Genomic DNA, 13,192 nt, shown 5'->3' with positions numbered 1-13,192 from the left:
AAACCCTTATCATCTGAGCAGCTGGAGCCAACCTACAGGAAAGGGAGTGAATGCTGGTCTGAGGGCACAGGCAGGGGGTCCTCTCGGGTTTTCTTGGGGACTCCCAGGCTTAAATTTGTTCTGGAAACAGAGGAAAAAATTGAAAAGCTGTTGTGGGCAGATCTGAAGGGGTGTCTCAGCCCAACACATAACTCGTGCTGCAAGGGGACTCAGGCACAGCCCTGCAATCTCCCTCAACCACCATGTCCTGCCGCTTCCTGTCCCCTGCTGGTCTGCCCGCCCCCAGAGCATAAACCCACTGCCTCAAAGCACTTTACACCATTTTATATACGGCTGGAAGCCACTGGGGCCACTCCTTCCAGGGAGCCTGGTTTATAATGATGGTGGGTCAAGGGCCTGCCTGCTTGCAGGTACAGTCCACTCTTTCCTACTGGATTCCTTCTCACTTCCCTGATAACTAGTTCCTGCAGCTGTAAAATGGGAGCTATATTTAGTAGCTGGTTACATGTCCCACCAGGCTCTCTGGGTGCCGGGACCCGGGTGGTCTAAATCCAGAGGCAGAGGGGAATGGTGGAGGGCGGTCATTCCCTTGGCTCTCTCTACTTCTCCCACCCAAACAGGTCACTTCCCAGCCCTTCTTCTTCTGGGGGTGGCAGCTGTTTTCCACCAGCCAGGCTCGGTGGTGCCCTACCCTGTGTGCTGCACCCCATCTGCCAGCAAGGTCGGTGGGGGTGCCCACGCACCTCCTGCCCCTGACCTCACCATGCAGTCTGGCCTCTGTGCGCATCTGGTCCCTCTAGCCAACCACAGAGGACAACCTTCCTCCCCAGCATCAGAAGTGTGCACCCCCCTACATACCCAGCTGGTCATACTCCTGATCACAAGACAAGAAGGGTGAGATGGAAGGTGCATGGTTTGATTCAGAATGGGTCGAGGGATGGGTGAGGGATGGGACACAACAAGCCAGGGACAAGCAGGGTGACTGAAAAACACTGCAGGAAACAAACCAAATGGCCGTGGAAGTGGAGAAAACCCTTCACTCAATGGTCAGAGATTGCCGGGGAACCCCATCGATTCCAAACATAGCAGAGGTTCCTCTGCTCAGGAAGAGAGAGTTGTAGGAGGATCAGACCCAGAAGCAGAGCTGCCCCAAGGGAAGGTGGAGAAGAGAAAGGCCCTCCCTTCCAATGCCCAGACCTGTGGGGATGTCCACCTGCCTTACACATGGTGCTGAGTGACTAGCACACACTGGGACAAGGCACCAGTGTGTCCAGTGACACTCATGAGCCTCCCACACAGCCAGCTTCCACAAAGGAAATCTGACTTCTAAACAACTGAGAACGTAACTACTCTAGGGAATCTGGTGTTTTCCATCTTAATTTTCCTAATGTGACATAGGATCCATCCTTTCCTTCCTCTTTCTCTTTTCCCTTGCATGTAATTCCTTGCAGATTAGGAGCACCTGGGCTGGCTAAAAGACATATGGGCAACTGTATTTTAAAGATACTTTAATCAGAAAGAAATCTTGCAATTTCTTGCAAATGCCCATGGTAGGTTACCCTGTCAGCACAGCCCTAGCCTTCTCCTCCTATGACTTGAGAACAGGGCCCCCATGGCTGTCAGAAGTGCCTATAGCATTCACACAATGGTACTCACAAGTAGATGCTGGACTCATTGCCTCCCATGTCTGGAGACTGGAGTTTCTGCACAAGGATGACAATGATACCGATGAAGAGCACAAAGTTAACCTGAGGAGCAGAGACAAAGCGGGTGGAAATGATCACTCTGGGAAAAGGCCTTCTATTCCCCTGCCTCTGCACAGGCTGTTAGTCCCTCAGCAGGGCCCTCCTCTACCCAGCCAAGACCCCATCTAGACATATAATCCAAGATAGCAGCATGTTAACACCTGTTTATTTTCCCAGCCGCCCACAATATCATTGAGATGACAGAAGAGACAGAAGAAAAATAATTCCATAGGAGTACTGAGAAATAGGAATGATTATCATGAGCCAGAAAATGAGGAAATTCTGGAAGAGGAGCAAAGTAAGGTCAGGGTGATGGAAAAACTCCAATGCCAAACAGATAAAGAAGCTTTGGCAGAAGTGAGAGCTGTCCTCTGGAGAAACTCCAAGTTCAGAGTCACTGAACATGGGAATGAGAATGAACAACATTATCAATTAAAGGACTGCCTGAGAATAACAATTACAGAATTTGCCTTTAGATAAAGACCAGGGACAAAGGCTCTCTAAACAAGTGGGAAGCTTTGTGTATGGTGAGAAGGGGAGGGCAGGGGAGCAAATAAGTAGAAATAAGGAATAATGAGAGGACTACACAGCAAAACCTCCCAGATGCAGCCGAAGCACCCCTCAGAGAAAAACATGTACAGCCAATACTAACTTACTAAAAGATAATAAATACTGAAAATAAAATAATTAAGCATTTTAAATCAAAAGCTAGGGAAAGAATGCCACAAATTTAGCTTATACAAGGAGGAAATTAATAAAGATAAAAATTCATTATAAAGAGTTAGTTAAAATAAAGTAGACTTAATCAATGAAAATATATTTTATTTTTTGGTTTTGTTTTGTTAATTTGTTATCGCACAGATCAATAAGAATGATAAAGCATGTTGTATGAGGACAGAGTTCTGTCAGTGTTCTTTGCATTACAGGCCCAGTGTCTGATCAGTCCCTGAATTTAGCACAGTAAATACTGCTAACTGTTAAGTCAATCCAAAAGAAGAAAATGCAACTGAGCAAATTTAAGGATGAGAAAGAAGACAACAGATGTATAGACTATTGTACATCATAAGAGAAAATCAAACAAAATGGGAAAACACAAATTCACAAATTCACATCGAGAAAATGTAGAAAATCCGAGCAGAGCAATGACCTCAGGAGAAACTAAAAAGTAATCAGATGCATACGCAATTAAAAGGCAATAGGCCCAGATCATTTTACAGCCCAGTTTCATAATTCCTTTAAAGAAGGTATAATTTACATACTAACTCATCATTTAAAAGCAAATAAAGAGAAAACCCCCCAAATTACTTATGAGGTTAACACAACCTCATAGGCAGACAAGGACAGAAATCCAGACAAGGACAGAAAGCACACTCACAAATACACACATACAGACACACATACACACACACACACACACACACACACACACACACACACACACACACAAAATCAGAGAACTGACAAAGGGCAGTGCAAAAACTGTCAATAAAATATTAACAAAGAGAATTTAGCAGTGTATTTAAAGAACAAACAGATCAAACAGATCAAACAGACCATGGCCATAAAGTTTTCATACCAGGAAGGCAAAAAAAAAAAATCTCATATTTGGACATTAACAGATAAAAACAATAAGCTAACATTATTCCCCATAAGATGGGTGAGTAATTCAGCATTCAGAACATCAACAGAGACATGAGAAATGAGCACTCTTTTTCTCTGCTCATGGTGCACATTTTAGTATCTCTGAAAATGTTAAATGTACACACCATTTGTCCCAGAAATTCCACTCCTAGAGATTTATTCTGAAGACATAATCACATATATTCAGATATGCACAAATATATCCAGTGTATCATTGCTCATAATGAAGACAAATTAGAATATTATAAACATCCATCACCAAGGGAATGATCGCTTCAATAATTCTCTCTGAAACATATTTGGTAAAATTTGACACCTATTCCTGATTTTTAAAAAATACGCACTTAAACAATCTAGGAATAGTCTCTTTCCTAATTCAGTGATGGATAACTGCCCAAAACTAGAGTACATGTCATTCATTGTAAGCAAAACCAAGGAATAAATGGTATGAATACTGGAAAGGAAAAGTAAAAAGTATGTAATAATTTTCTACCTAGAAAATCCACAAGAACCAACTGAAAAGGGGTAAGAATTAATAAGAGAGTTTAGGAACTAGCCAAGAAAAAGAAAAAAATACATAAAAACACACAACACCCCCACCCACCAACAATAATCCACTAGAAAATATAATGAAAGAATGATTCTGAGACACAATACAAACACAAACTGGAAAATACCTTCAAGGTAAATTTAACAAGACAACTAAGAAACTGTACAAAATGACTCCATGAGAATAATGGAGAATCAGGCCATGTTCTTGGAGTGGGAGACCCAATATTTTAAGATAAATCACTTCTCCTCCAAATTAGCTTCTAAACGCAATGCAATTCCTATAAAAATCTCAACCAGATTTCTTTTTTCAGCTTGAAAGCAGTATTTGAAAAGTACATGTGCAAGAAAATTTTAAGGAGTAAAAAGAAAAAGTTTTAGAAAAAGTATGCTACCAGGTTACAGTAACCGGCAGGTGAGGTATTATTAGTAACACAGAATAGTACCATTAGTAACATAGAATAGAAAGTCTGGAACTAAACACAAGCAGAGTACATTGAGTGTTTATGATGAAGTGGCATTTCAACATAATGGAGAAAGGATGGTCTAGTCAATAAAAGAATGGAAAAGGTGGAAAATCTATCCATTGAAAAACAGCTAGATAAGATTAGATATCATTTCCTATCAGACAAAGAAATAAAATTTCAGCTATATTAAAGATACACATGTATAATCCAATCCATAAAATGTTACAAAAGAATTAAGAATATTTTTACATCTTAGGTTGGGAAAGACCATAAACAAGAAATAAGGCTCAGAATTCGTGAAGAGAAAGCTTGATGGTTTGACCGTATAAAATTATGCATTCTTAGAACACTTACAACACATATGACAGATGAAGTCTTAGTATCTTTCAAACAGTAAGAAAGAGAACTGAGCAAAATGAGCAAAAGAAATAAATAGGTTATTAACTGTAATAAAAACAAATCATCAATAAATGTTTCAAAAAATGCTCTGCTTCATAAACCTAACCAAGGAAGTGAAAGACCTATACCCTGAAAACTATAAGACGCTCTTAAGAGAAATTAAAGAAGTCACTAACAAATGGAAACTTATCCCATGCTCCTGGCTAGGAAGAATTAATATCGTCAAAATGGCCATCCTACCCAAAGCAATATAAAGATTTGATGCAATCCCTATCAAATTACCAACAACATTCTTCAATGAACTGGAACAAATAGTTCAAAAATTCATATGGAAACACCAAAGACCCCAAATAGCCAAAGCAATCCTGAGAAAGAAGAATAAAGTGGGGGGGATCTCACTCCCCAACTTCAAGCTCTACTACAAAGCCACAGTAATCAAGACAATTTGGTACTGGCACAAGAACAGAGCCACAGACCAATGGAACAGAATAGAGACTCCAAACATTAACCCAAACATACATGGTCAACTAATATTCGATAAAGGGGCCATGGACATACAATGGGGAAATGACAGTCTCTTCAACAGATGGTGCTGGCAAAACTGGATAGCTACATGTAAGAGAATGAAACTGGATCACTGTCTAACCCCATACACAAAAGTAAATTCGAAATGGATCAAAGACTTGAATGTAAGTCATGAAACCATAAAACTCTTAGAAAAAAACATAGGCAAAAATCTCTTAGACATAAACATGAGTGACCTCTTCTTGAACATATCCCCCCGGGCAAGGGAAACAAATGCAAAAATGAACAAATGGGACTATATCAAGCTAAAAGCTTCTGTACAGCAAAGGACACCATCAATAGAACAAAAAGGTATCCTACAGTATGGGAGAATATATTCGAAAATGACAGATCCGATAAAGGGTTGACATCCAAAATATATAAAGAGCTCACACACCTCAACAAACAAAAAGCAAATAACCCAATTAAAAAATGGGCAGAGGAGATGAATAGACAGTTCTCCAAAGAAGAAATTCAGATGGCCGTCAGACACATGAAAAGATGCTCCACATCGCTTGTCATCAGAGAAATGCAAATTAAAACCACAATGAGATATCATCTCACACCAGTAAGGATCGCTACCATCCAAAAGACAAACAACAACAAATGTTGGCGAGGTTGTGGAGAAAGGGGAACCCTCCTACACTGCTGGTGGGAATGTAAATTAGTTCAACCATTGTGGAAAGCAGTATGGAGGTTCCTCAAAATGCTCAAAATAGAAATACCATTTGACCCAGGAATTTCACTTCTAGGAATTTACCCCAAGAATGCAGCACTCCAGCTTGAAAAAGACAGATGCACCCCTATGTTTATCGCTGCACTATTTACAATAGCCAAGATATGGAAGCAACCTAAATGTCCATCAGTAGATGAATGGATAAAGAAGATGTGGTACATATACACAATGGAATATTACTCAGCCATAAGAAAAAAACAAATCCTACCATTCACAACAACATGGATGGAGCTAGAGGGTATTATGCTCAGTGAAATAAGCCAGGCAGAGAAAGACAAGTACCAAATGATTTCACTCATGTGTGGAGTATAAGAACAAAAGAAAACTGAAGGAACAAAACAGCAGCAGAAGCACAGAACCCAAGAATGGACTAATAGTTACCAAAGGGAAAGGGACTGGGGAGGACGGGTGGGAAGGGAGGGATAAGGGTGGGAAAAAAAGAAAGGGGGCATTATGATTAGCATGTATAGTGTGGGGGGGCACAGGGAGGGCTGTGCAACACAGAGAAGACAAGTAGTGATTTTACAGCATCTTACTATGTTGATGGACAGTGACTGTGAACAGGGATGTGGGGGGGACTTGGTGAAGGGGGGAGCCTAGTAAACATAATGTCCTTCATGTAATTGTAGGTTAATGATACCAAAATAAAATTTTTTTTTAAAAATGCTCTGCTTCAATTAGCAATATGGAGAAATGCACATTAAAACAATGAGCTACCATTATCTGCCATAAGACTGTGCAAAAATTCAAATGATTGATATTAGAAGTATAGACAGTGATAAGGGGAAATACTTTTGACCCAGCAACTCCACTTCTAGGGATTAATCCTAAAGAAATATTCACACATGCTCAAAATTATGCACAGAACTCTTCCTAGCAGCATCTTCCATGAGTAAAATGGGATAATAAAAATGTTCAACACTAATGGAATAGCTAAGTGGTTTTTGTGCCAAGCTTACAGAACATAATACAGCCATGAAAAAGCAGGTTTGCTTATGGGACCTCCTTATCTTCCTCCTCTCCTCTTTTATGCTCAGGCCCGGACTCATCCCCCCTCCTTGCCAAAAGAACACTCACCATGATAGAGCCAACCACAGGGCCTTTGATCACCCACCACAGAGCCGTGCTGTCATTCATATCCCAGCAGCTGAAAGATAAAGAGAAGAAAGATTAAGCTCAGGGCTGGGGCCTGGTCAGCTCTGTGAATGGCTCTTCCTCCCCTGCAGCTCTGAAGAGGGGCTGGCTGGAAGGAAGGCTCTCAGGCGGGCTGCAGACCTCAGCCCAGCCCCAGTTCTTCAAGTGCCTTGATCCCTCCCTCTGCTTCCCTGCCAATGCAGGGATTGGAGCCCAACAGTCAGGATCACCAAAGGGCTCCTGGGCGGGAGCCATGCTCTCCTCCACACCTAGGGCTCTGGGAGATGCCCCCTCACCCTCAACATTCTCCCTCCCCTCCCTAAGAGGAAAACAGACACTCAGAGCGGGGCCCAGAAACACAGTGGGGCTCTGAAACCTTGCACATTCTCTGTGCTGAAATGTGGCCTCTGTCATTTTAAGCAAAACCAAGGAATAAATGGCATGTATACTGGAAAGGAAAACCCTGGGTCCACCAGGGTGAAGTCAGGGTGTAGTCCAGGCCTGTGTTGGCTGTTGTCTGGGACCATTAACGTGAAGTCAGGGCAGCCACCAAGACGCCATCTGTAAGAACCTACCGGAGCCCTCAAGGGCATACTCACCCTGTGTCATCGAGGTAGAGCCTCAGCACAGCCCACACTGACACACACACAGTGGGGGTCCCTGGAATAGCAAGAAAAGGGGCCCCATGATAACAGGAAAACCAGCAGGCCCAGGGTCCCCTCAGACTGGGGACTCCTGAAGGCCAGTTTCCCCTCACATGTGGGGTTCTGACCCTGGGGCATCTCCCTCTCAGACACGGAGGCCTGGGGACCCTAACTGTCCCTCACACCCAGGTCTCCTAGCGGTCCATGTCTCCACCAGACACTGAGCCATCTCTCTCAGAAGGACCACTGAGCATAACACCTCCCAGGTCGGTGGCCTCTATGGGCAGGAAGCGCATGAAAGCATCCAAGGACCCAGAGTGTGCCGTCCGCTGTGGGCAGGGCAGCGCCTGCCTCCTCTGCCAGACATTCCGACGGTGAGACCAAGGACATAGCCGGGCCATGAGTCTCAGCCTGTCCGGGCCACAGCCAGTGACCTACCCCAGCCAATGATGGTGTACCAGTAGAAGTATCTCCTCTCAGGGAAGAAGGTCTCCACCAACAGGGTGAAGAGGTACAGGCCCTCAATGAACAGCCAGAAGTAGTTGGACACAACGCAGTAATGGAAGAAAACCATCACGGCCTTGCATTCCACCTGCAGGAAAAGCAGCAAAGGCTGGGGAGGCATGAGCCCCTCCCACCCCTGCTGGTCCCACCAAGCCCAGAAAATCCAACCCAGCTGGACCAGGTGCAATTTCAGAGCCCTTCAACTCTGGCATGCTTGGGTTTAAAACATCCCAGGGATCTGAAAGACTCAACATTCCTGGACTTGAAGAGCTAAGAGTTGCAGCTTCTTATGAGTCTGGTTAGAAGCTTCCCAAGGAGGCAACTCTGCACATGTCAGAAAACGATGGGGTCAAGGGCACAGAAACCCTACCATCTCCAGACTCTTTCTCCCCCACTTTCCTGCCCCTTCCCCAGTTCTCACAGGGGAGGTGGGTAAGGAGGAACATGCAGGAGGCTCCTTGGTAAAATGAAGGCTTTAGACATCATACAGGTGAGAGGGATACTTCTGGTCCCCCAGAAATCTCAGAGAGACCACACCCTTCCAAGTGGACCCTCCCATGTCAAGGCCCTGCACTCTGGGCTGTTCTTTCACTCTAGCCCATCAAAGCCTGTCTTCCCTACTTACCTCCAAACGTATGAGACCTGCCCCGGTGGTGCTCCAGGGAGAATCCCAGCCAATCAACCTCCTGACTCCCTCATGTGCTAATTAAATGACCAGGGGTCAGGCGAGCCCTCTACCTAACCTGAACCTGATATCTTCCTCAATCAAGTGGGACTTGGCGTTTCCACCCTACCTTCCTCAACTACTCTGCCGAGTACACACACAGGCTGCAGGTCAGGTGGCAATGACACGCAAGGGTCTCACTGGCTACTGGGGACCTAGTGGCCATTCCTGGATACCACTGTTTGCTGAGTACAGTGCCTTAACCTGCAGGAAACACCAGGTGGCTGGGTGTCGCAGGGAAGGGAGTCTTGGACGTGTAGGAGCCTTCCTGACTGGCTCAGCTCACTCACGGTGGAGATGAAGCAGTGGTTGCTGTCCTGCTCCGCATAGAGGATCCAGTCTTTGATGAAGACGGAGATGGCCCTCAGCATGAACGACACGAACAGGTTCATGTGGATGAAGTTGCGGGTGCAATGCAGCTTCCTACACCGTGCCGGGAGGAAGGGGCGTTTGGCACAGAACCCACAGCACCCAGTCTCCCCTCCGGGGTCTGCTCTGGGCCAGCTCCACTGCTCTGTCTCAGCGGGGTCCCCACCTCGACCATCTCTTTATGTCCTCCTCACTTCTAAGCCCCTGTTGCCTGGCCTCACGACTCCAAGGGGCCAGACTTCTCCCTCCTGTGACTTCTCTACATCTAGACCCGGAAGACAACAGTGAGGACTACGCATCCCTGCCCCGGGTCCACCCAGCTGAGTGGCCCTGGACAAGTCAGTTGCCCTCTCTGAGGTCAAGTTTCCCATCTGTCATCCTTAGGGTGGTGCAAATGCCTCCCAAGGGAGCCCCACGGCTGGCGTCCAGGGAAAGGAGTGGGGTGGGAGGGGCGGAGCAAGGGCTCTGAGCTGGGGTCTCACCGGAAGCGACACAGGATAACCATGGCAGTGGTGAGGGTGACGAGGGACGTGCTGTAGCCAACGGTGTACAGGGCCTTCACTGACAGGTAGTAATAATCCTGGAGCAGGCACAGGACATGCAGAGCTCCCCTTGGGGCCTGCTGCAGCCCACCTCGGCGCTGTGCCCAGTCTCCCAAGCCAGGCCCGCCGCTCAGCTCCCCCTTCCTTTCGTCTTCCCTTGCTGATCTCACCTCTGCTACTCCATCATCAGGGCCTCCACCACCTGATCCCCCCCGGATTCCCATCCCCCGCTGAGCCGCTTACTTCCCTCTGCACAGTGTCTACACTTTGCAGATGCTCCATGCGTGCTTGCTGCATGCAGCAGCCTGACCAATCAGAACAGGCACCAGCCTTAGCTGGAGGAGGACCGGAGGCCCCCTGCTGAGCCCAGCATTAACCCTTCCCTTGACGGAAGAATAGCCAGGGAGGAGGGTGACCTGTGGCAGAGCTGCAGGAGCTCAAGGAGCAGACCAGCTGCTTCTCAACCCAGAATACATGAACGGAAGTCTTGCCCTCCCTGCATCTGGCTTGGATATATAGCAGGTGCTCATGTGCTGCCTAGGACCTGAGCTTCCTGTGGTCCCATCAGGAATCAAGGCCCCTGGTGGGAACTCCCTTCCACCTGCCTCCTCAGCCCCACCCTACCACCTCCAGGTGTGAGGCAGACACTCACCTGGTCCCCGGTCTCAGATTCATACTCATCAAACCCACAAGCATCAAAGTAATGAGGGAACGGCTCTGACCATCCATCCTCCGTGCAGTTCCGGCTCACCACCCTCATGTCTGCAGCAGAACAAAACTCGGTGAGGCACAAAAGTGATTTAAAAGGGCCCTGGTATTCTTACTCAAAAATTACTTCCTAAGTGGGAATTCCTGGAAATTCATATGCCCATCTGGGAAGCACTGGTGACTGAAGGTGCACGCAATCGTCCCCTGGGGAGAAGGCAATTAGAGAAAAGAGCTGATTGCTGATGACCTGAGGCATAGCCTTTACACAAAGGGCATGGGTAAGGGACTGGGGACAAGCAGCAGCTGATCTCCTAACACGGGTGAGGAGACCAAGCCAGGCTGAATCCCTCCTCCCTCGCCTCTGGAACTGGCAGAACCTCACCAAGGACACGACTGAGCCCCTCCCCTAGGCCCTGGGTCATCACTTGTCAAACTTCAGTGAGCAGGATGGCCTAGAACTACAAACGCAGATTCCAGGCCCAACCTTCCCCACCTCCCCCAGGAGATTCCGGTCAGGATTCACAGGTGACTGTGGAGAAGGAGCTCCCATCACACCTGCTGAAACAGCTCCAGGTGATGTTTTCCCTGGGAGGGCTGGGCCTTCCAGCAGCTCAGTATTCCTTACCAACTGGACACACAGCTTGCTTAATCTACAAGGACCAGACCGCCCTTAACCTAGCACCAGATTTTATTGATATATTTATTTAGGTTTTAAAAAAATATTTGCCTTTCCAGGTTCAGAGATCTGGTTTCCTGTCACTAATGTACTTTAATGTTCTTTTTAACAACTCTGAAGGCCATTTTGTAGGACACCAGAGTGGGCAGGAGTCTTGCTGGCTGGAGAGTCGAGTCCAGACTCTCACTCTGCCTGGGGCCTTTCAGCCTTTAATGATCACTTGGACCACCTCTCCTGGTGGTTTATAAGTGTGGACCACAGATGTCCAGGGGAAGGGAGAAGGCAAGCAGCCCCTCTGCCTCCAGCCCAGCACCTGAGAGGCCCCCCACTGACCCCTGCTCCCAAACTGGCTTCCTGGGAGCTCACCTGGTACATTAGGACACATGGGGATGGTTCTTCCTTTCACGGGATTCGGGACCCAGGCAACTGTACACAAGAGGCAATTGCAGAAAAGAGGGTCCAGCATCCGTGTTTTAGGAAGAATCCGCCCCCCCCACCCCGTGGCCAAGGGCACCTCTGGAGAGCTCAGGAAGGAGGCGAGGCAGAGGCAAATACAGGGGACCTCTCTGCTTTTCCAACCCTGTGTCCTTGCTGGTTGAGCTGAAAGATCTAAGGCCAGTTCTTTTTGGCTGAGAGAGTAAAAACACGCTTCCTGGGAAGCAGGACTTTGAGAAGCAGCAGAAGGTGGCTGACCCTGCCATAAAAGAGCTCTGCCCAGAACCAGAGACTGGTCTCCAGGGCTTCTGGGGTTCTGAGTCCTACAACACAGGAAAAGCAGGACGCCTGGCAGGCCCAGGGAGAGCAGGAGTCACTTCTGTCCCACGTTTGATGCCAAACTATTCCTTCTTCTAGCAAATCCGTCCCAGGCTGCTACTGGAAACCTCTTTCCAAGTCCCTCTGATTGCTTCTTTCACCAAGTCTGCACTCCTGGGAATGATGCCTTTGGCGAAGTCTTCCCCTCCCTGGGCCTCTCTCCTGTCTGCTTTGCCCACATCAGGGTGGTAGGAAGAGGAAAGGGAAGCTGCTTTTAAAGGAATTTTTTTAAGTGTCTTAGAGGTAGAAGCCATTTCCTTTCTTTTATTTTCCTTCATTCTCTTTCTTTTTATAACACAGTGTGGGCTCAGTAACGTATAAATCTTTTTGTTCAGAACTATTCCATGAATTCACCACTCTATTGTTCTGATAGAAATCTCTGGAAGATGGAGTACTCTCCAGATCGTCAAAACCCTGCAGTGACTGCACCTACTTCGCTAGGCTGTCCTGCCCCAGCAACTTCATAGGAGCACAGAACCTCAGGATGGTGGTTCTCAGAGCAGGTGCCCTCCCCAGACCAGCCCATCAGCGTCACCTGGGAGACTGGCTAGAAATGCACATTCTCAGGCCCCACCAGGCCTATTAAATCAGAGACTCTCAGGTGGGTCTCAGGAATCTGAGTTTTAACAAGCTCACTAGAAGACTGTGATCACAGAGTTTGAGAACTACTCTTCTACCTGTGGGAGTTCCAAACTATCAGGGACCGTCTATCCAGGGGCTTTTTACTGGAGTCCATGATGAGGCGTCAAGAGATGTGCGCTCCCCTGAGATTGTATATACAATGTTTCGTCTGAGCACTTGAGTGCAAGTTTCTAGGGAGGAAATCCACAGCTTTCTCAGAGAAGAAAAGCGACTGGCCAAAGATCACACAGCCACAGAGAGGCACAGCTCAGCCTGGAAGAAGGGTCCCCAGGCTCACATGTCAGCAGATGCTCTCCCTCCAGGAGAGCCCATGGTCTACCCCACCTGGTCGCCTT

The 13,192-nt window shown here is 47.0% G+C and overlaps 1 protein-coding gene across 7 annotated transcripts in view; it reads right to left on the bottom strand.

Annotated features, from left to right (window-relative positions):
- The window catches only part of ADCYAP1R1 (ADCYAP receptor type I), a 55,581-nt gene that overhangs the window by 14,985 nt on the left and 27,404 nt on the right, over positions 1-13,192 (bottom strand). For 6 of the 7 annotated variants that reach the window (XM_057504640.1, XM_057504637.1, XM_057504635.1 and 3 more), the window contains 7 exons: positions 10,671-10,780; positions 9,959-10,056; positions 9,398-9,530; positions 8,318-8,471; positions 7,835-7,895; positions 7,179-7,248; positions 1,657-1,748 (listed from right to left, as the gene is read on the bottom strand). In XM_057504640.1, coding sequence (XP_057360623.1) covers positions 1,657-1,748; positions 7,179-7,248; positions 7,835-7,895; positions 8,318-8,471; positions 9,398-9,530; positions 9,959-10,056; positions 10,671-10,780 — 718 coding nt within the window. Of the gene's footprint in view, positions 1-36; positions 121-1,656; positions 1,749-7,178; positions 7,249-7,834; positions 7,896-8,317; positions 8,472-9,397; positions 9,531-9,958; positions 10,057-10,670; positions 10,781-13,192 lie in introns of all 7 variants that reach the window. The other variant, XM_057504636.1, reaches the window with a different exon arrangement.

Source organism: Manis pentadactyla, chromosome 7 (genome assembly GCF_030020395.1).
Source record: "Manis pentadactyla isolate mManPen7 chromosome 7, mManPen7.hap1, whole genome shotgun sequence".
In the NCBI taxonomy this organism is placed as follows: Eukaryota; Metazoa; Chordata; class Mammalia; order Pholidota; family Manidae; genus Manis; species Manis pentadactyla.
Note: the sequence above shows the minus strand (reverse complement) of the source record. Positions and strands in the feature narration are given on the sequence as shown.